The following is a 20524-nucleotide window of genomic DNA, read 5'->3' on the forward strand; positions in this document are numbered from 1 at the left end:
ACTACGTGTCGCAGTGTGTTTAATGTGTGGCCCAAGATGGCTCGTTTTCCAGTGTGGCACAGAGATGCCGAAAAGTCGGACGCCCCGGTGGGGTGTCTTTATCTCCTCTGTACCACTTGCTGGTCTGTCTGCCTTTTTAAGAGGAAGGGTGCTGGCTGGCTTTAGCCAAGAGTCTTGCACAGGGCCCGTGTTTAGCAAGAATTTCAAAACTCATCTTCCCCATCTTTGCTGAGTTGATGTCAAGGTCATCTCTCTGGATGGCTAGTGGTGCTGGTTTTCCCATTTACATGAATGATGAAAAGTTCCCTTTCCAATACGTGTACCTGATTGTTTTAGAAAAACGAGTGAATGACATGTCAAAGGTTGTGAAGGTGGTAGGAAAATGGTGGAGTGTGGAAGCTGTTGCTGGAGGCCCCTGGGCCTCTTGAGCAGGTGACAGATGAGGGGTGTGTGAGGACCACCCATCTGGTGTGGGGGGTGGGGCAGACGGAGGTGCTGGGCAGGCCAGCCGTGTCAGAACAATCAGGCTGTCTCTAGTGGGTCCTGGGTGTGTCCCAGGTGTTGTAATGGGCACAGCTCCGTGAGGTAAAGAAGCTCTTGAGCTTTGGGGGTACAGAGCGAGTAAAAGGTGCCTGCGAGAAGAATGTGGCAGGTCTTGGGGACTGATAGATGGGCAGAGAGGAGGCTGGAGGCGTTTTAGCTCAGCATCTGTATCTATTTCCTGTGGCTGCTGTAAGACATTAGCACAAACTTGGTGGCTTAGAACAGGCGGAATTCATTCTCTCACCGTGTGGAGGCTGGACGGCCGAAACCCAGGTGTCAGCAGGGCGGAGGGCCCTCCCTCACCTCTCCCAGTTTCGGAGGCTCCTGGTGGTCCCCGGCGCTCCGCCCTGGTGGCTGCCCCGCTCCAGCGCCTGCCCCCGCCTTCACAGGGCGTTTTAGAAAAGTCTCCAGTCCGCCCTTCCTCCTGTGTCTCCTTTACTTTTCCCCAGGACCCTTCACTTCTGACACTTCTGGTCACTGACTGTGGGGGTGTTTTCTCCCACTAAGCAATTCTCTGCAACACCAGCCGGGTGTCCCACATGTTAACTCAGTTCTGACACTATGTCCCTGGAGTTGGCACCAGACCCCAGAGTTAAGGTCTCAGTCCCACAAGACTGCCCCCCGCCCCACTTTGATGCCAGTCCAGCTTGTCCCCTGTGCTTCTGCCCTACTGGCTGTAAATCTGAGATTCCTGTGACCCCCCCGCCCCGGGCTCCATTGATCTGCTAGAGCAGCTCACGGAGCCCAGAGAGAGACTTAGGGCTGCCAGCTTATCAACAGCTATGCCAGGGGATGCAGTGAGCAGCCAGGTGAGGAGACATATAGGGTGAGGCCCGAGAGGGTCCCAAACACAGGAGTTTTTGACCCTGTGGAGTTGGGGTGCGTCACCCTCCTGGTTCATGGGTGGGTTCACCTAATCTGGAGACTCCTAGGACCCCATACTTTGGGGACTTTATAGAGGACTTATCTCGCAGTCACAATTGGTTGTTACCTGTCAAGAGAATGGGGGGGGCTGAAAATTCCAATCTTCTAATCATGGGCTGGTCTTCCCGGTGATCCAGGAACGCACCTTAGATCAGCAGGGTGATCATTCACCTCATTAGAACGAAATAACACCCCTTTTACCCAGCACCTTACAGAGGTTTCAGGAGCCCTGCATCAGGGGCCAGGGTCAAAGGTCAAATAGGGGACCAAAAGGTGTGTCTGGTGCTCTTATTACTCAGGAGATTCCAAGAGTTTTAGGTACTCTGGGCCAGACCTGAGAAGCAGACCAAACTCATGTTTTCGGTTATAAATCACAGCATCTCACAAGGCCTTTTTTCCTGTGCGTCTCTGTGCCTCCTCCTCTTTCAGGGACACCAGTCCTTAGGTTTGGGAACCACCCTAATCCATTGTGACCTGGTGTTCACTAACTGCACCTGCAAGGACCCAGGGTGCAGGCAGGTCATGTTCTGAGGTTCCAGGTGGACGTGAGTTTGGGGCAGCACGGTCCGACCCAGCCCAGCATCCGTTGGCCCATTGGTCCTTTTCCACGGAGGGCCCTGGTGGGGGGGGGGTAGTAATAATACTCGATACTATTGGGTTTCTTAGGACTAAACCCCACCTCTCCACCTTGTCTCCGGAGTTCCACCCTCAGCAGGAGTCTGTGTCCCCAGGGTCCCTGGTCACGATTCCACAGACCAAGAAGGAAGCTGATTTAAAGGTTGAATCAGGGCATCAGGATTCTACCCACAATTAATTTCTGGTAACTCATAGGTACTTAATGAACCCTAACTTGAAAATCTCTGCTGAATTGAAGTCCGTGTCCTCCCTGTGTGGGCCAAGCGGAAGCCAGGAGGTTTCTGGGCTTTGAGCTTGCACGTGGTGAGTGCAGACCCACAGCTCCACCGGGAACGTCCCTGCGAGAAGCCGGGAGACACCTGGCCTCCACCAGACCTGAGTGGCAGCAGGGAGGAGGTCAGCGGACACTCGGGCAGATGAAAGGGTGGGGAAGGCCTGCCCCGGACAGTGACGGGGCCTTCCTGGGCCCCGGGCCTGTGTCAAGTACCGTGAAAGACTCCTTCCCAGCAACAGGGCTCTCTTCTCTGCGCCCTCCCTCCTCAGCAATCCTCCTTGTCATCAGATTTCAAATGCAAGGAGGCTCTTTGCTCAAAGGGACTTCAGAGTCTGACAGTCTGACACCACAGCCCGCTGCCCTGTTCCCAAAGCGGTCAGCGCTGAACATTTCTAAACAGAATTGATAAATTCACGTTCCTACGGCCTGTTTTCTGCGTCTGCTTTACCTGGCTCTCCAGCAGACGGCGACAGCCATTTCCTTTGAGGTCGCTTCAGTTCCTTGTTTTTTTTGTTTGTTTTTGTTTTTGTTTTGTAACAGAACAAGGAACTCTCAAAGGACATAAGGTTCCTCGATTCTATATTGATAAATATTTAAGGAGACACAGCTTATGTTTACAGAGACCTTGGCTGGCTGGGGAGAAAGAAAGCCCGACCAGTCTTGTTGTGGCAGAGCCTTCGGCCACATCGTTCATGCACCGGACAGATATTTATTAAATACTCGTTCTTATGATGCAGGGCGTTTCCCAGGTGTAACCAAATTAAAGAAGTTCTGAAGAGAGAAGTTTGGAATCCCAAACCCACAGAGTATAACGTCAGATGGTGCCAGAACAATTTGTGGGTCTTTTGGGTGGGGGTGTTTGTTTGTTTGTTTGTTTTGGTGAGGGAAGGTAAAGTAAATATTTTCAGTAAAATTTTGGCACTTACAAAATGCGTGTCCATTTGGCCTGGAACAACTTGTTCTTAGTTTAATCGAGTCCCACGGTCCTCACTCGTATTTCATAGTGCCTGGGCCCACGAGCTCGCGATGGCTGTGGAGACTGGCTTTCCCAGGTGCCATGCTTCGCAAGCTGCTCCTCTCAGAATTCCGGCTCTGCCATCATACCAGCTGTGTGGCCTTGGGCAGGAGACTTAACCTCTCTGATCCTCAAAGCCCTTGGCTGTAAGGCAGGCAGGAGGAGAGCCTGGTCCTGTCTCAGAGGGCTGCCAGGAGGTGAGAGTCAAGTGCGTTCATATGTCAAGTGCGTGGACCCATGTCCATGGCCAAAGCCAGCGTCCTGTTAGCATTCCCGTCCCGATCGGCATCATTACTTGTCCTGCACCTGTGTCGCTGACCCTGCTTCTAGGAGGAAGGGTGCATGTTCTGTTTCAGGTACCTGATTTTTCCCTGGGCGGATTTCCTGAATCCCAGAGCTGACTTAAGGATGGAGCTCACAGCCTGTGGTCCCCCATGTCGCTCACGGGCTTGAGCTGGGGCGGGGGGGGGGCAGCCTCCTGGGGAAGAAGGCTTGCCTGTGCCCAAGGAAAACTGCTCTGCCCGCCTCTCTGGGCCCTGCTGCATGGGAGCCTCCGCCCGCCCCCCTCTCTCTGAGCCTCAGCAGCCCATTTCCCCTGGAGCTCCTGGAAGGCGAGATGGTTCTGTTGCTGCTTGTTTGTTTGCCTTGGAGCTGGACACATTTTAAAGTGTCAATTCACATTCCGGAGAGGGGATGGAGGACTTCCGTCTTATCTTCCCTAGGGGTTGGGTAGGATCCATGCTTTGCTCATTTTACCATCTCAGAGAGGGAAAGAACAGGCTTGAGGCCACACAGCGTGTGGACCACGGCTCAGGCTGTCCTTTCCAGCGTCCATGCTGCCCAGCCAGGAATTGACTGTGGTTTGAAGGATGCTGGAAGGGATTCAGTAATTTGGCATTTTCAACAGGGCTCTCCAGTGCCTCCATTGTGTCATTAATTAGATCGAGAGGGCTTTATTCAGCACATTTCTGTTTGCTGAGGTCTGCAGCTAAGGCAACAGGACTTCCCTCTTGTTTGAGAGTGAGGGCCTCCCTCCCGCCGTCGCTCCTAGTCGGGCGGAAGTAGCGCTGGTCCCCCAAGCCCTGGCAGTGTGGAGGGAGACAGAGGGGACAGATAATAACACTGGGCAGCAGGCACAAACCCTACTGGCCAGGGCCACCAGGGCATGTGGTCACTCTGCTCACAGCACAGCCTCAGAAGTGAGGGTCGTCCCCCACGCACGCCCTCCGTCAGTCACGGCCCCCAGTGCCCGGCGGGTGACCCAGCAGCTTGCAGAGTTCTGCTGCTCTGCCCTTCCCCATCCGTGGCCTTGTCTGGTCCTCCAGCCGGAGATTACTCCCCACTTGGCGGGTGAGGCAACTTTTCTCAGTTTGCACAGGTGGAAAGTGGAGGAGCCACGGGACCCCCATGACAGGTCCTTGCTGATGCCCCACCCCGCCCGGCAGAGTGCAGAACACAGCTTGCTTTGGGGAACTGACATTTTTCCCGTGAGAAGTAAAAAATCGGCTCCCCTTCCCTACGCAACCAGGGCCACCCCCACATGGGGGAAGAGCTGTTCACTCCCCACCCTGCCCAGCTCCCGACTCCACATCTCCCTGCCCTCCCGCTCTCTTTTCTCTCTCCTCCTCCTCTATCTCCAAACGCAGCATCAAACCCTAGCGGCTGCCGTCAGCTGGTTTATGAAATAACTGTAACGACCCCTCGCATGGGAGGCAGGCGACTGGCAGTGTGCTCTGGCAGTTCCCACTATACTTAATTTTTAATCTCTGTGGAAGAATCGCAACTGTGGGCACAGCGCCAGCTTCCTGAACAGGAGGTGCTGTTGGACTTCTAACTTCTCTCTCATATCAGGCCAGAAAAGTCCACTTGCGTGTTGAATCGCTTGACTCAGGGAGAGACGGGTCCACAGATTAGATAATGAAATTCCAGGCTGGGAAATGGGCGTGAGAACGCTGATGCGTCTTGTAACGCTGGTGACTAGTTCATCCCATCAGCATAATGAACGGGGAGGACAATTGCTAGTAAATATTTGCCCCCGCAAGGGTGGGGTTGTTCCTGGGCGGGGAGGGGAAAGGCACCAGAAACCGCGTCTCCACAGGGATCCAGGGAACATGCTGGGTGGGTGCGAGCTGGACTTTGGAGGAGGTGGGAGTTAGGAACATTCTGGTTTAGGGTCTGGGAGTCCCAGCAGGTGCGGAGTGGACGGTTCTATGGCTTCCCCAACTGCGCCACCTGCTGGCCCTTTCTGGCATCGTTTTCGGGTTTCCAGCGACTGCGCATGCGTGGAGTCTGGTGCCCGCCCCACCCCGCGTCGTCTGCGTTGCTGATGCTTCCGAATTAGGGTGCAAGTTGAGCCCATAAACCAAAATGTAAAATCACAATATGTCCATCACTTAGAACCCTCTTCTTGGGTACTCCAGTCACTCTGGGCTTCCTCTTTCTAACACCACACTTGTAATTATGTGTCCTATACGCTCCACTGGGCTCTGAGCATCCTGGGGGTACCCTGTACCCCCCCCCCCGCCCAGGAGTACCGCTGTTGGTTCCCAGACCAATGAGGGGCTCAGCAACTGTAGGAGCATCAAACATGCCAGTGCACAGGCTGCGTCCTGAACATCAGGGACATGGCTGTCGCTGTCACCTCCCACCAGTTCAGAGCAGAGCCTGGGCCAGAGGACCCACCTGTGACCCCACGGATGGATCGCAACAGGAAGGCACTGTGCCCGCAGGTCAGGAGCCTCTGAGAGGCAAGACACTTGCCCCGCAGGTGGAGCGGCCCAGGTGTGAACCCAGACCCACCTGTCTCCCACGTCAGGGCTCCTGTCTCGGGGCTGGCTGCCTCCTGGAGCCTCCCAATGAGTTGCAAGGGCTATTCCAGGACAATAAAATACCCAGAGGATGGCTCCGAGGTCATGGTCACTCAGGGCCCCAGGAGCCCAAACACGGACACCTTCTGCCCTCGCTTTGCTGAAGACCCTGGTGAAGCTCCTGACCAGGGAAGGAAGAGCAGGGACTGGGGCTCAGGAGGGAGGCTTGCAGTCGGCCTCCTTCCAACGGCCCTGCCGGCTCGTCTGGCTTTCTGCTGCACTCAGGCCTTCATGCACACCTACTATGTGCTGGACGAGGGAAAGGCGTCACTTCCTGCCTGTGGCAGTGTCCCAGAGGCACGGTGGGGTCCCGGTCCCTGTGGAATCTCCAGCACCCGGCACCTGTGTTGAAAGCAAGGGGCAGAGCAAACATTCAAAGGTTCTGCCCCAGCCACTCCCACCCCCACCATCACCCTCTGAAGTCCTTTTCAGGGTGGGCTGGTCTCCCATCCGAGCAGAAATCCCGAGAAGGCAGCCGCATCCCTGGCAGCTCTTGTCGACTACACAAGTCCCCCGTTCCTGCTCGGTGTCCAGGGTCACTCAGTAAATACTTGTTGAATGAATGAATGAATGAATGAACAAATGTCTGTCACTGGCTCCTCTACTAAAGTCAGAGTTTTTTTTAAAATGCATGAGTCTCATAATGTTTCCCAGTGTGAGAGCAAACCATTTTATCAAATACACATGAATTTTCTGTTAAAGAGAGAGTGTCTATTTATTAATATTCCCAAAGGGTAACGTTCTGGTCTGCTGCTGCGCTGCTGGTATCTTTCCAGAAGTAGGTGGTGTCCATAGTAGGTTCCGGCAGAGTGCTGATGAAGCACGCCGTAACCCTGGACCGGTGTCATGTCCGGGGCTCAGTGGTGCCAGGTGGGAGCTACTGCGTTGGCTGGTTAGATGCGGCAAAGGGTGTGTCCTCCCCACGGGACCGGCTCGAGCAGAGGAAATGAGGAGTTGCCCTGCAGATCTGATGACTTTTTGGGGTCAAAACAAACGTGGGTAGGGTCCCCATTAGGAAACCTGTGTGGATAATTTAGCAATAGAGGGGGAATCCTATCGGAGCCCCCCTGGGGCTGGCAGTAGAGAGGACTTAGACAGAAGCCAGCATAGGGGGGAGGAGCCTGTTGAGGAAAGCAGGTCCTTAAACGGAGTCCCACCGCGGTAAGCGGTGTGCAAAGGAGGGCCCGAGGGCAGGACTCTGTTTATTTAGTTCACTGCTATGCAGGAAGTGTGCCAGTGAAGAGTGAATACATGAAGCTTCTACAGACTTACTTGGACCCAACTGTGACCTCGCTTCAGGCCAGGACCTCAGAAGGGACCCTGGTCCCTGTGACACCGCCCGGCACATGGAGGGTTTGCAGCCACCATGGATGGGGGTGTCCGGCAGGCTCTGAGGCAGCGCTTTGAGTAGCAAAACTCGAAGAGTTCTTTCCTTCATTGCAGTTTGGAGGCAAGTTTTCTTCCAAATACTAAGAGGTGCAGCTATAAATAATTCATGCTCACTGTTTGGCCCAATTAACATTGTTCAGGAGACGGGCCACTCGTTCCTTCTTGAGGGACAGTGACACACCCCGGTTGGGCTGGCCCGAGCTTCTGCCCTAATTAGATATTTGCACAGGAGACCCGAGCGAGGAGGGTGGATTTATTTTTAATAAAAGGAGATTAAAACCTGTGTATCACATTCAGGGAGATGGAACCAAATTAGAACCTCCCCCAGCGGTGGGTCGCGGTGGCCTGAAAAGGAGGTGTTTCCCTTGGAATTACTGAAACTTCTCGCTTGGGGTCAGGAACAAAATCAGCCCTTCTCCCCCTGCCCAAATTTCAGACCCCCCCCCCCCCACCGGGGTGTTGAGCGAGGCTGCAAGAGGCAGTGAGCCGCTCTGATCCAGGCCCTGGGCTAGGGGTCTGTCCCACCGGAGAGGGACAGCCCCAGGTCGTGTGACGAAGCAGGCAGCAGGGCTGACCCAGCCCGGACGGGCCGAGCGGGGCCGTGTGGCCAGCTCCGCGCCAGGTGGGAGGCCGACCCACACCTCCCCAGTGCAGGCCGTGCCTGGTGGCTGCAGGAGAAGCCACATCTCCAACGTTTATGCACCTCTCGCCCTTTATAAATATTTCAGACTAATTTAAAAAATCAGAAGCCTACATCTGCCTACTCCTCAAACCAGCGATCCCACTTACAGGCATTCGCCCCTAATAAATGAGAAACGTTCATCCTCAAAGGGACTGTTACCCATGTTCCAAGCTGCTTTGCACATAATGGCCAAAAAAGAGACAAACGTGGAAACAGCCCAGATGTGTATCAGAGCAGAGCGGCCCAGCAGTCACGGGGCCACACGGGGGACACCCTTCAGCACGAGAAGGAGGGGACCCCAGGCCACAGCCCCAGGGACGAGCCTCCACACCCTGCTGAAGTCAACACACTCGATGCCCAGGAGTTTGTTCCTGCGTGGTTCTGAGTACAGGAAGGTCAAGGGCAGGCAAAGCCAAGCACCTCTGGAGACAGAAATCAGAATAGTTCATGCTTTTGCAGGTGGGGAAGACTAGACCGAAAAAGAAGTTTCTAGAGAAATGTCAGATGCGCACCTTGGGCAGGTGTGAATTGCGTTTGGCAGTCAAAACACAGGCTGGAGGTCTGCACAGGTGACTGCATGCGGTTGTATCTTTAAGAAAGTCCCGAGGGCGGGGCTGGTGCCTCTCACTTGCCGCTCACTTTCACCTGAAGAGGTTAACGCGCCTTCTTTCCTGGACCCCAAATAGCCTGTTTGTAATAATAATTCTGTTGCGGCAGGACCCAGTGGTGACTCTGGAAGCTCAGGAACCACTGTGCGGTGTGCATGTCCCTCGCCACGTCTGGGGTGAGACAACAAACTTTTGTCATCTCCCTCGGTTCCGCGTGACCCCCACTCAGGAATGCAGAGCTGCACCTGAGGGAGTCGGGGGCCCCTTCCTTCATTCTCCCAAGATGAGAAGGGTGGTTCTCTTTGATGGGGAAAAATGTCTCCCATAATGATGTCGCTACGGTTCGTTTCTGCCTTGCTTGGCCCCGGTGACGGGGACATGGCTAGATTCATGTCCTCTCGCAGGTGGCAGGTCAGCGGGCTGGTCGGCAGATAGGTGGGTTCGAGGTGGCTTCAGGGTTGCCAAAAACGTGCCTCAGAGCTGCGTCCTTGCATCTTTGGCTCTCTATGGTTCCGTCATCTTTATTGCGATGGAGAAAGACAATTCTTACAGAATGAGCTCTTCCCTGTCCCTACATCTTTAAGAGGGCGAGATGCGTGATTGGAATTATGCAAATCAGGGCATGGTCCTCAGGAATGGAGTGATTTCTCAACAGACTGGCTGACACACCGGCATTCTTAGGGGTCCCTGATGGAACGCTTCCACATTCGTCTAAGGGCCTTTTGCTCCTAGACTCGATGGGTTTCCCGAGTTCTCTGAAGGCAAGTTCCCGCTCTCTGTTGCTCTGCCCACAGGCATCAGGGAAAGGGGCTGGCGGATCGCCCAGTGGGGACTCGGAGTTCGAGACCCCTGTCCTTCCCTGTGACGGAGCCTCCCCCGTGCTCATCCCCAGACCCTGTGCCTGGCACCAGGCGGGGCAGCTAAGGATACAGGCGACGTCCATTGGATCGCCTGCCTGCAGACCAGCCCACTGAGACGCCAGGCCCACCGCCACCTACCATTGTCCCCGCCCGGTAACCCGAGTGTCCGGGAGACCAGTCAGATTCCTGCATGGGCTGAGCCAGCAGGCCTCGTTTCTCCCCCGGGTGGCTGTGCCCCCCTTCCTCAGCCACCCACCCAGCAGATGACACCAGTGCTTGAATGCAGAGGCGGAACCGGGGAAAGCTCTGTCCACGGGAGGGAAGCGATGTGTCAGGAGTGGGAGTGGAAGCCAGACCCCCGCCCCCAATCCCACAGGCTCCCTGCCCCCCTTACACACAGCCCCCCACCTCGTCTCCTCTGACCCCCAAACGAAAGATCACATGACACACGGACAAGAGAGAACGACAATTAAAGGTCGTGTGGCCGCTGCCTCATCACGAGGACAAACTGCCTACTTGTTAGGGGAAAAATGTGAGCGGATCGAGATGCTCAGTCACCGCGTCAACTTCAGTTGACCTTCCCAAGCAGAAGGGTCGCCTCCCCGAGACGCGACTCCTGGCAGCCGGCACACCAGGCCGGTCTGCAGCCGCTGCACAGAGAGAGCGCGGAGCGGCCTCTGCTGGTGAGGCACAGACCTGCCCTTTCCACGCCTGGAAGCACGCAGTGCGTGTCTTCCAAAAATACCGCCGTGGTGTTGAGCTGGCGAAATGAACTTTCAGCGCTATTGCATGAGCTCATTTTATTTTGTTTAGTTCCCCAAATTAAGAGGGAGAGTCATGAGCTGTGCTGAAGAGACGTTTTCCTAGGAGCTGACAGACAGCTAATGACCTTGAACTTCTAAAACTACTGTCGTACCCATCACTCTGCGGCCCTGGCATTGGTGCCCCGGCCCCTGCCCTGGAGCTGCGTCCCCTCTGAAGAAGGTCTTTCAGACGGCTTGTCCGTCTGAACGGCCTGTTGGTACTTCCCATGCTGAGGGGAAGCCTAACCCCGGACCCAGAGGCCCTCTCAGACTCTGCTGCCTCCTCCATTTGGCCAGCAGCTCCCCTGGATGCAAGTGTTCCATCCTCCAGGACGACTGAGCCTGCGGTCACCTGAGGAGAAGCCGCTCACCTGTGCCAGGGCTCGGCTCACCTGTGCCAGGGCTCGGCTCACCTGTGCCAGGCTCAGCTCACCTGTGCCAGGGCTCGGCTCACCTGTGCCAGGGCTCGGCTCACCTGTGCCAGGACTCGGGTGAGGTTGCAAAGCAGCCGAGAGCATCTGGGAACCTTTTGAAAATGATTTTCCCCGGACGCTCTTCCCTCAGGTCCATGGAGACTCTGTTGTATGACAGGGTCCTCGTGTCTCTGAGGCCTGGTGGTGCCCAGTTATTTATCTGTGACACCATCAGGTCCGCCTGGTGACAATAATCTCCACCCCTCATCTGTCCTTTAGAAAGAGCTGTCACTCAGTGCTCGTGGGATGAGAGGAAGTGCGGAACCGAAGTGGGGTTCTCTGGTCCGGGAAGCTGTCTCCCTTACCACACAGAGTTCCCCCACCAAGGGGGGGGCTGTGTTTTCTGAATTGTCGCCGTATTAAAGTTTCTGGCCCAGTTTCAGCGTGGTTGGGACCCAGGGGTCCCAAGGCCGGGGGCTGCAGGAGCGAGTCAACTGTCCTTCAGTGAGGGACGCGCAGGGGAGCGAGGGAGGGAAGAGGCGGCATCTTCGTGGTCAGGCAAGGATGCTCCTGGCAGACACCCCACCATCTCGGGGGCCATGGCTGCTCAGGGGCCACAGGGCCCGTTGCTGACCTGCAAGTGACAGCACCTTCTACTCAGAAGACCTGTCCCCCTTGCAGGTTCAAGGGCGGCACCATCTGCAGAACCCTGGACGTCGGCTGGGCTTTCCCCCAGGACCTGCTGCTGGGAATGTGGGGGCTCCCCAGGGTCACCCCTCCCCTGGAAAGTCTGTGTATTTCCCCAGGGACATCCGACATCCTTGGACACACCTGGCCAGTGTCTATGGTGAGTGGGGGGCAGGTGTACAGAGAGAGGTGTGCATCCATCTCCCTGTCCCTGGTACTTCCACCCGTATAACTGTTCAGGGGCACTCGGAGTTCAGCCTCCAGAGCGTTCTGTGTTCCGGAGGGAACTCGAGGAACCCCTCGTGTGGAGGGCGTGTGTGCTCCATGGGCAGCCCCTCGGCCCGACCTCTGCAGAGCCCAGGACTTGGCTCCGGCCACCCTGAGAGCTGGGGGTGGGGGCGGGCACCTCAGTGTCTCCGCCCTACCCTGTCCTCTCTGGGCAGCTGTCAGAGGGAGGTCAGACCAGGGGACCCTGGAGGACACTGTGGGCAGTACAGGCTCCTGCCTGGCGACAGCCAGCCAGGCTGCAGAGACGGTCATTTCTCTCAGTCCAGTCTCTGTCCTTTTCCTCTCCTACCCCAGGGACGGCTCTGCCAGCCTCCTTATAACGCTGTTTCAACGGTTTTACATCAGACCTGTGCAGTCACCTTTCTTCAACAGCGATCAAACTCCAACCTTCACCAGCTCAGGTCAAAAGCGGTTCTTCGCATCTTTTTAAGGAGCAAAGCCTTTTCCAAACAGGCAGGAGGGCCGTGGAGACACTGGAATGCACTGACTCTGCACCTTTCGCTGCTGAGGGGGGGGGGGTTCACTGCTGGTAGTCCAATCTCTTGCCCCCACGGGCTCATTCACACCCGGAGCTGGGTGGGGAGGGGGCCGCCGGGGAACCTGGATTAGTTTCTCCTTTGCCAAGAAAACGTATCTTTGTGCTTTGAGTTTTGTTCTTCCCTAACGGTAGGAAGATAATAATCTTGCCCTGTGAATAATGGTGTCCTGGTTTTATGGGAAAGAGCACAGTGGCATTAGGGCTGGACTCCTGGGCCCCAGAGGCCCAGCACCCCGGCTTCCGGTGCTCGGAGGCTGGGAGGGCGGTGCGGGGAGGGGGGGGATTGGTGGGGGAGGGGCGGAGAGCCAGTGCCGTCCTTCCAGGCTGCCTGGGTAGGGCGGAGCATCTGCCTGCGATGGCTGTTTTCCAAACATCGTCCTTTCATGGCAGCTGCAGGGTGGAGGGGCACCCCGAGCCCCAGAATTCACCCTCAGAGACTCACACCCCACAGATGTCCAGGAGTGAATCTGACCTGGGGGACTGGTCAGTAGAAAACAGGGTTTGGCTCCGCCTCTGGCCAGCACTCTGCCGTGACCCTGGAAACTCAGGGGTTGGGGGGGGCTGGGCAGTGTCTGTGCAGACGGTGGCCCAGACAGTGGTGGTCCTTGTTGGCCCTCACATAACTGCTGGGCCACAGGTGGGCCTGAAGGGTCCTGTAACCTGTTTGAGACCCCCTTGAAGGGGGGCGATGCTTGGTCTTTCTCCTCTGGCCTGCCCCCCACTGAAAAAGCCTGGGTGAGAGGGGCCCTTAGTTGGGACCAGAGGCACCGCCCCCAGTGACCCCCTCCTAGACAAAGCAGGGGACAAGTGTGCAAGGCCGTCAGAGGTCTGCACTTTCCGGAGAAGCACAGAGGCCAAGAGGACTGTGCCCCCCAGTGCCTCCCCCACACACACACACAGACAGCAGCATGGCCTCGGGCAGTTCCGATGGTGGCTGGGGCCTGGGCCCCCCTGGGCCCCAGAGACCAGAGGCCATGAGCTGGGACACTGACCACTGAGCCCTTGAGCTCCTGGGGACACTGAGGCCCACTAGCCACCCTGTTGCATACATTAGTCACAGAACCTTCCAGAAAGGAGAGATGGACTTTCTCACCACATTTTCAGACTCAGGAGGAAATGAGGAGTAGTTGCCACCTGCGGCTAAGCAGGTGGGTGTGTCCCTGATGGCAGGGGGCCTCTCTTGTGGACACACAGGCGGCCACACAGGAATTAACCCCCCAACCTCCCCGCCCCCTGCCCAGGCTGCAAGTGGCCAGCTGGTCTCTTTCTCCAGCGGCCTCTGAAGGTCACTGTGACCGGCGTTTCCCCGGGAAGGACTGTGGGAACAGGGTGCGCAGTGTGCTTGGCCCTGCCTCTGCCCCCACACGTGGGCAGGTTGCAGAGCCCATGGAAGGGGCAGCATGTTCTTCTCCAGGTCCCTGGCACCCAGCATGGCTGAGTGACCTGCTGGAGCTGGGGGCCAGAAGGACAGGGCTCCCACAGCCAGCTTCTGGTCCCTTTGTTCACAGAGTGGGAGCCCCAGGCTGGGAGGGAAGGGATCTGCTTGGGAAAGAAGCCCCCACCCCAGGGGACCCAGAGACCCTCTGGGGTCTGGCCTGGGGCCCCTGCCACCTTCCTGCCCTTCCTGCCGCATCCCAGGCCCTGGCCACGCCCCCGGCACCTGGCCACGCCCCCAGCCCTGGCCACGCCCACACCTGGGGTTTTTGCCTCCCGGCCTGCGCAGCCTCTCCCGGGAAGGATGGTCCTCCTGATCCACATCAGGCAGCTGGCCCCCAAGAGGGGGCTTCCTCCCACCCTGGTCACTAGGATGTGCTTCCCCCTCTGTGTCCTACGTGACCCGTCCTGTGTCTCCAGGGTTGCCTGCCTCTTGATGGCAAATTCCATGGAAGCAGAGATAAGACCAGACCAGTCCATTCTTGTCCCCTGGGCTCCTCACTGAGCCGGCCCGTGGCTGTGCGGTGCCCAATTTGAATTGTCTCAAGATGCTCCGTGCCGAAGCTGCCTGGTGACCTGGCCTCTGAGCTGGAGAAAGGGCAGCCCCATGCCACATGCTGAGGACCCCTGGGGACCAGACTCAGCGGCTCCCTGTTAGGGACTCTGAGGAAGGACCATGCACTTCTCCAAGCTGCTGGCTTTCTCTGTGGTGCTTGGGGACTGTCACCGTTCCGCAGCACTGATGGGGCACCTGCGGCAAGCCAGCCCACAGGCGGCCGCACCAAGGTCGAGACGTGGGGCCTGGAGTCAGGCCGAGTGACCAGCCCAGAGCAGCTCCCCCTCCGAAGAGCATTGAAAGGGAATAAAAAGGCCGTTCTAGTTGGAGCGGCCGCTGGCTGGCTTCCGCTGGGAGTGAAGGGCAAGGTCGCCGGCTGGGAGTAAACTGAGTCGATCATCTTGGTCTGGAGATCCGACGTATTTTGTGCCCCAACCGTTCTTAGGGTTTGTAAGTGCACAAGAAACTGATTAAATAAAATGGCTGAAATTCGACATGGAGTTAACTCCTGCTTTGCACGTTATTGTTGTGCTGACTCAGATCTGTGCTTGTCAGGTAGCTGGTGCCAGCCCTTCGAGGGCGTGTGTCCAGGGACGGGCAAGTGGCCCTTGGTCTGGGAATGTAATCACTCCAGTTAGGGGACTCGGATAGTGAGATGCGTTTGAATTCTGCGAGGGTTGGCGCCCTCTGCTGGTCACAGCAGGCAAATCACGCTGTGTCGCGTGCAGGATGCTGGAGGTCTCCGCCTCCTCTAAGGGTCGACTTTCGGTGAAGAGCATTTTCAAATTAGTGCGTGTGATGGAGAAAGCGTTTTAACGAGGAATTCTGCATCGCGGGGTCGTATTAGCCGGCGAGCACTAAGTCCCACCTAGTCAGTGACTCAAATGTAGAATGTTGGAGCGGATGTTTTTTAATGCAGCGTGAGAGCTGGGCTGGGGGACCGATCCTTCTCTGGGCCATGAGAGGCCCAGACCACGCCTGCTCCCAGACACTGGGAGAGCTGGTGTCACGGTGGGCCCAACCCACGTCCCTCCACTGCCGACCGGTGGTTGTCACGTGGAATCCAGAAGTGATGGGGACCACGGATCTGTGAGGCTGCTCCTCGGAATCCTGGATCTCGCAGTGTTTTTGGAATTTCTCCCTCCAGGCACCTCCAGGCCCTTGTTTGCCTCCGCCCCACCCCCACCCCATCACTGTCCTGTCCCCCTGAACAGGCACATGGGCACAAAGGGAAGTTAATCCAAGTTGCTGGCACTTGAGGAGCCTGGGGGCGCCTCCGGGAGTCTGGGGCCTGGCGTGCCCTAAGGCGCAATCCTGGCTGTGCCCACCGAGGTGCGGGGCCCCTCTCCCACACTCCAAGGAGCCGAGCAGTGCTCCCCGGGCGCCCCACATCTGCCACGCGGTGCGCGCCCACCTCGGGGGAGGGTGAGTCCCCTGAGTCTGTCTTGCCTCTTCCAGGTTCACCATGGAGCCCTTCTGCCCACTCCTGCTGGCAGGTTTTAGCTCGCTGCTGGCTGGGGCGTTCACAGTCAACGAGACCACCCCGGCGGACAGCAACTGGACCTCCGCGACCTCGGGTAAGGGCCCGCTGCCTCCTCTGGGCCGCCCTCGCCACCCTCGCCGCCCCCTCGGCCCAGGGGTCAGGGGGCCTTCAGGGTGATAGCGTGGCTGCGGGGGCGGAGGAAGGTGTGGTTGGCTTTGTGGTTGGCTTTGAACGTTTGCCGCCCATAAAAACAGGCAGGCCAGGAAAGCCGGTTGTTCCTGGTTCGCTGCAGCAAGCGCTGCGGGTGGGAGGCAGCAGACGGAGCCCTGTGCTGAGGGTTGGCCTCCGCCGCAGTGGGGAGCAGGAGACCCCACGCGGGAACCCCTCAGACCGGCCCAGCCATGAGCGAACATGGCAGCCAGCCTGGGACCTTTCAACGTGGACGTAGCAGTTGAGATGAATGCAGAAACTGTCATTAATGTTTTTAGACAAGCCGTTGGTTTAGCGGTTAGGTTGGTGTTTTAAAATAAGAGTCCTTACTTTTAGAGGCATGTACCCGGTGAGAGTATTTACAACGGATAGGAAAGGATGCTGTCAGGCTAAGGCTGTTCTAGGAGCCACTTGAGAGGAGAATTGGGGCAGGAGGTAGGCGGGACTGCGGATGAAGGTGCTCGACCGGGTCCTGCTAACAAAGCTGGTGGCAGGTGCATGGGGCTGAGCATTCTGTTCTCTCCCCTTGTGAACACCGATCAGGGTTCTCCAGGAAAACCGTGTCAACAAGACACAGACAAGGAGACCCAGTGGCCACTTCCTCACAGGGAGCTGTTCTGGGGGAGGAGCCAACCAAGGGGCGGTCCCGCCTGCCCACAGCCCCTCCCCCAGGGCCTTCCTGCCAGGTGCCTGGCCTGAGGCAGCGATTTTCAACTCTTGCGCGGCAGGAATTTTAAAAACCTGCAGTACGTAACTACTTCGTCAGGGGCACTGACCTCTTTTCCCTTAGAATGTCAAATTAAAAAATGACAGCAGCAAACACAGCAGTGGCCAGCCAGTATGAACGCCCTGTCTTGAACCATAAATATATAGGTTAATGTAATAGAGTTACATTTAATCGGTCAGTTACATTGCACCTGATTGGTTAATTCTTGGCATTATAAATCCTTATATACACTTATAGACACCTGACTTTTTAAAAAGTCCCTTTGGAGCAAAAAGGGTAGGTAATTAGTATTAATATTTTTTTGTAAAACCATAAAAATTATACCTTTTTATGTCAGATCAGCAAAAAATATGTACAGGGTCCGACACAAATAATGCTTCTTTTTTATTACATAAAAAATCTTTTATTTCAAGATCATCAGCATGAAATTCTGTAACGTAACAATATGGTGCTCAAGCACACCGTGTGACATTTTAGGGGGAATGTTCAGAATTGCTGTCCACCTCGTGCGAGACACTCATGTCCCCTGCCCGTCACACTCAGTGGCGTTATTTCCGCCGGAACCTGTATTTTGCTGTAACGCAGAATTTTAGTAATTAGCTGATGTGTGCCATGAGATGAAAAAGGTTGAAACTCACACTCAAGCCCAGAACTTCAATTTCCAGGACCAGAATCTGTGTAAGTTACTGGCTTCGCAGTGTGTGTGTGCACAAAATTTGCGTGAACATCACGCACACTTGACTTGGAGCGCCCCCCCGGGGAGGAAATGGGGAGACGGCTGCTGTGAGCAACTGTCTGGGCGCCCCTCCCCCGCAGGCGGGGCCCCACCGGTGAGAAAAGAAACCGGTGAGAAAAAAAAAAGCGGCTTTCCAGCCGCTTCGGGATTTCCTCTTGGACCCCACCCCCTCCCTGCCTCTCCGGAGCAAATCCGTGTCCAGGGCCATCGCCCGGGCTGCAGAGGTTTTTTTCTGGCCCACATGGTTTTCCAGAATTGTCTTTAGGTTGAATTACTTACAAATAGTTGAACATCAGATTAATTTATGTAAAAATGAAGACTCCTTCCTTTGCCAAATTGGGAAGAGTGGGCAGTGTGCGCCCACTGTCCGCCCCAGCCCTGGGGCTGGGGCTGAGAGGCCGCCATTTCTCAGGCGGACGCCCGGTTTCCTCGCGGGCCTGCCCCGCCCCCGCAGCGTGCCTGCCTGGCGTGCCCTCCAAAACAGAGGCAGCTGCTGGATAAGGGCAGGAACCCGAGTGGGGCAACCCGTCTGCCCCTGCGATCCCTGGCCCCTGTCGTGGGCGCAGCCCCGTCTGGGGCCTTGCTTGGGTCGCCCCGCCCTGTCCTGGGGCGCGTGCTCGGCAATCCCCGCACCTCCGCCAGCCTTCCTGCAGGCGACCTGAGTGGGGTGGCTGGACCCCGCGGACCCCTGGCAGAGGCCCCCGGGTGGGCAGTCTGTAGCCCAGGTGTCCCCCCGAAGCTCCCGGACAGGCCTGCATCCTCAGCCGGGGCCACCCACCCTCGGACCCGAGAACCGGCTGGTCAGACACTGCCAGGCGGAGGCTGAGTGGGCCGCCTGACCCCGTGTGCTGCAGAAGCGGGCGTGTCCGCGGCAGCGAAAGGAAGGGGCGTCCTTCCGGCTCTGTGGCCACAGTGTCGGGCAGAGACGGAGCCCACTCCTGGGTGCAGAGCAGCCACTTCCTCTCCAGGCCTGGACCAGCTACACCCCTCCGTGCCAGGCCTCTCCCCGGTAGCCTGGGCCGGGGCCGTGTGCAAGGCCCTGGCAGGTAGGGAGGGTGCTCGCAGATCGACAGGTGTGGAAGCCTCAGGCCAGGTGGGCTCCCCAGGGGAGCTCTACTGCAAGGGGCCCCGGAGGGGCCTGGGCAGGAGCTCTCATGCCCTGGGCTGCAGCAGGGCCTTTGAGTGTCACTGGCCAGCAGGGGGAGCCATCGGCACATCCTGGGTCAGGGTGTTCGAGGCGGGCCAGGGTTCACGTGGCTGGGGCCACCTCCGCATCACAGTCCAACGGTCCTCAGTGTACTGTGCTGCTGCATCTGACAGTCACTCGAGTCAGGAAAATTCTGTCATTTATTAGAGACATAGGCATTGACCGCTTGCAGAGTGCCAGGGCGTAGAGGGTTGAGTGACCTGCTCCCAGGGGGAGAGGCGGGTCATGACTTAGAATTCACAGGGAGGGGGCACAAGGTGAGGGGAGACTGCAGGAATGGGGAGCCCCTGCCGGGCTCAGGGCCGTGCTTGGTGCTTCTGTGAACACCAAGTGCAAGCACCCCAGGGCTGCCTTTGAGGGCTCCCCTGGAATGCAAGCTAAGGCTGTCGCCCACAGGGTCTTTCACTGCAGGAGACAGGACCTTTGCCCGGAGGCCCTGCTGGACCCACTAGAGAGAAGCTGAGTGGGCTTCCTGGAGGAAGAGGCCTCTGAGGTGTTTGTTGGAGAGCGGGGACATTTTGGTGGGGAGAGGACAATGTGATGGGCGGGGGGAGGTGGACCGAAGCTGGCAGTCCAGCCATCAGAGTGCCTTGGAGTTTGGGCTTGGGGGGCAGGTCCTGGCAGCCACGAGGCAGCTACACTGCTTCCAGGGGTGGGGCTTCTGCTCAAGGAAGGTCAGCCTGGCTGACATGAAGGGCAGAGGCCGGGAGGACGAGGGCGGTGCCCGGAGGCCAGCACTCCTCGGGGCAGGTGGGACCACGGCTCCTGGCTCTGGGATCCGGGTCCCAGGGGCTTCGGCCTCTCACCAGCCCCAGGGCGGGCCTGCACCCCCACACCCTGAGGTCCCCCCTGGGGCCCTGGGAGCTCCCAGCATGTCCTACACCCTATCCCACTCTACCTCCCCATTAGGGGGAGAGGTGGGAGTCTTGGGAACTGTGACTAACAGGCCACCTGGGGGTAGGGGCCAGGGGGACTCCATGTGGCTCGGTCACTGCCCCCCCCCAGGGGACCTGGTTCGAGTCAGGTCTCTGGCTCCTCAGCTCGAGTTTTCTTCTTGGTGTCAACACACCGCTCGTTAAGTGGGGAGGGGGTTGTGGCCACGATAGACAAGGACAGTGGACTGTTGCCCAGGAAGAAAGGCTTTGTCAGTTGTGCAGCGGCTCCGGGAAGAAGGGCTGGTGGGGAAGGACCACCGCACCCACTGGGGGGAGCGGCTCTGGAGTGGGGGAGAGGGGCTCGTGGGCGGCACTTTGCCGACTGGAGTGCGGTCTGGTGCTGGGAGCCTCCCTTCCCCAGAGCCCCTCCCCACCACCCAAGCCCTCCCCCGAGACTTGGGAGGGTCGTGACGGGCCCCACTTCCACCCCCAGGGCCCCCCGCCGCCGGCCCCCGGCCCCTGCTGGCCTGGCTGCTGCTGCCCCTGCTGCTACTCCTCCTCTTCCTGCCTCTGGCCGCCTACTTCTTCAGGTAGGAGTGTCCTGCGCTGACTCGCCCGTCCGCTCAGATGAGGAAATGAGCGCCCACGGGCTGTGATGACGGCGGGGCGTGGGGCCCGGGGGCAGAGGGCGGCGGGCCGCGGGGCAGAGGGACGCGGGCGGCAGCGGCTCAGCCATGAGCAGCAGGAACAGCTTCTCCCGGCTCACCTG

The 20524-nt window shown here is 57.8% G+C and overlaps 1 protein-coding gene across 10 annotated transcripts in view; it reads left to right on the forward strand.

The window, feature by feature from the left end:
* PTPRE (protein tyrosine phosphatase receptor type E) overlaps nt 1-20524 on the forward strand; it is a 113934-nt gene that overhangs the window by 68233 nt on the left and 25177 nt on the right. For 8 of the 10 annotated variants that reach the window (XM_037159090.2, XM_037159093.2, XM_037159092.2 and 5 more), the window contains 2 exons: nt 15976-16094; nt 20249-20345. In XM_037159090.2, coding sequence (XP_037014985.2) covers nt 15983-16094; nt 20249-20345 — 209 coding nt within the window. In that variant the 5' untranslated portion in view covers nt 15976-15982. Of the gene's footprint in view, nt 1-11843; nt 11862-15975; nt 16095-20248; nt 20346-20404 lie in introns of those variants that run through there. The other 2 variants (XM_053668421.1, XM_037159096.2) reach the window with 2 other exon arrangements.

This window comes from Artibeus jamaicensis, unplaced genomic scaffold (genome assembly GCF_021234435.1).
Source record: "Artibeus jamaicensis isolate MK-2021 breed Jamaican fruit bat unplaced genomic scaffold, CSHL_Jam_final contig_490, whole genome shotgun sequence".
NCBI lineage: Eukaryota > Metazoa > Chordata > Mammalia > Chiroptera > Phyllostomidae > Artibeus > Artibeus jamaicensis.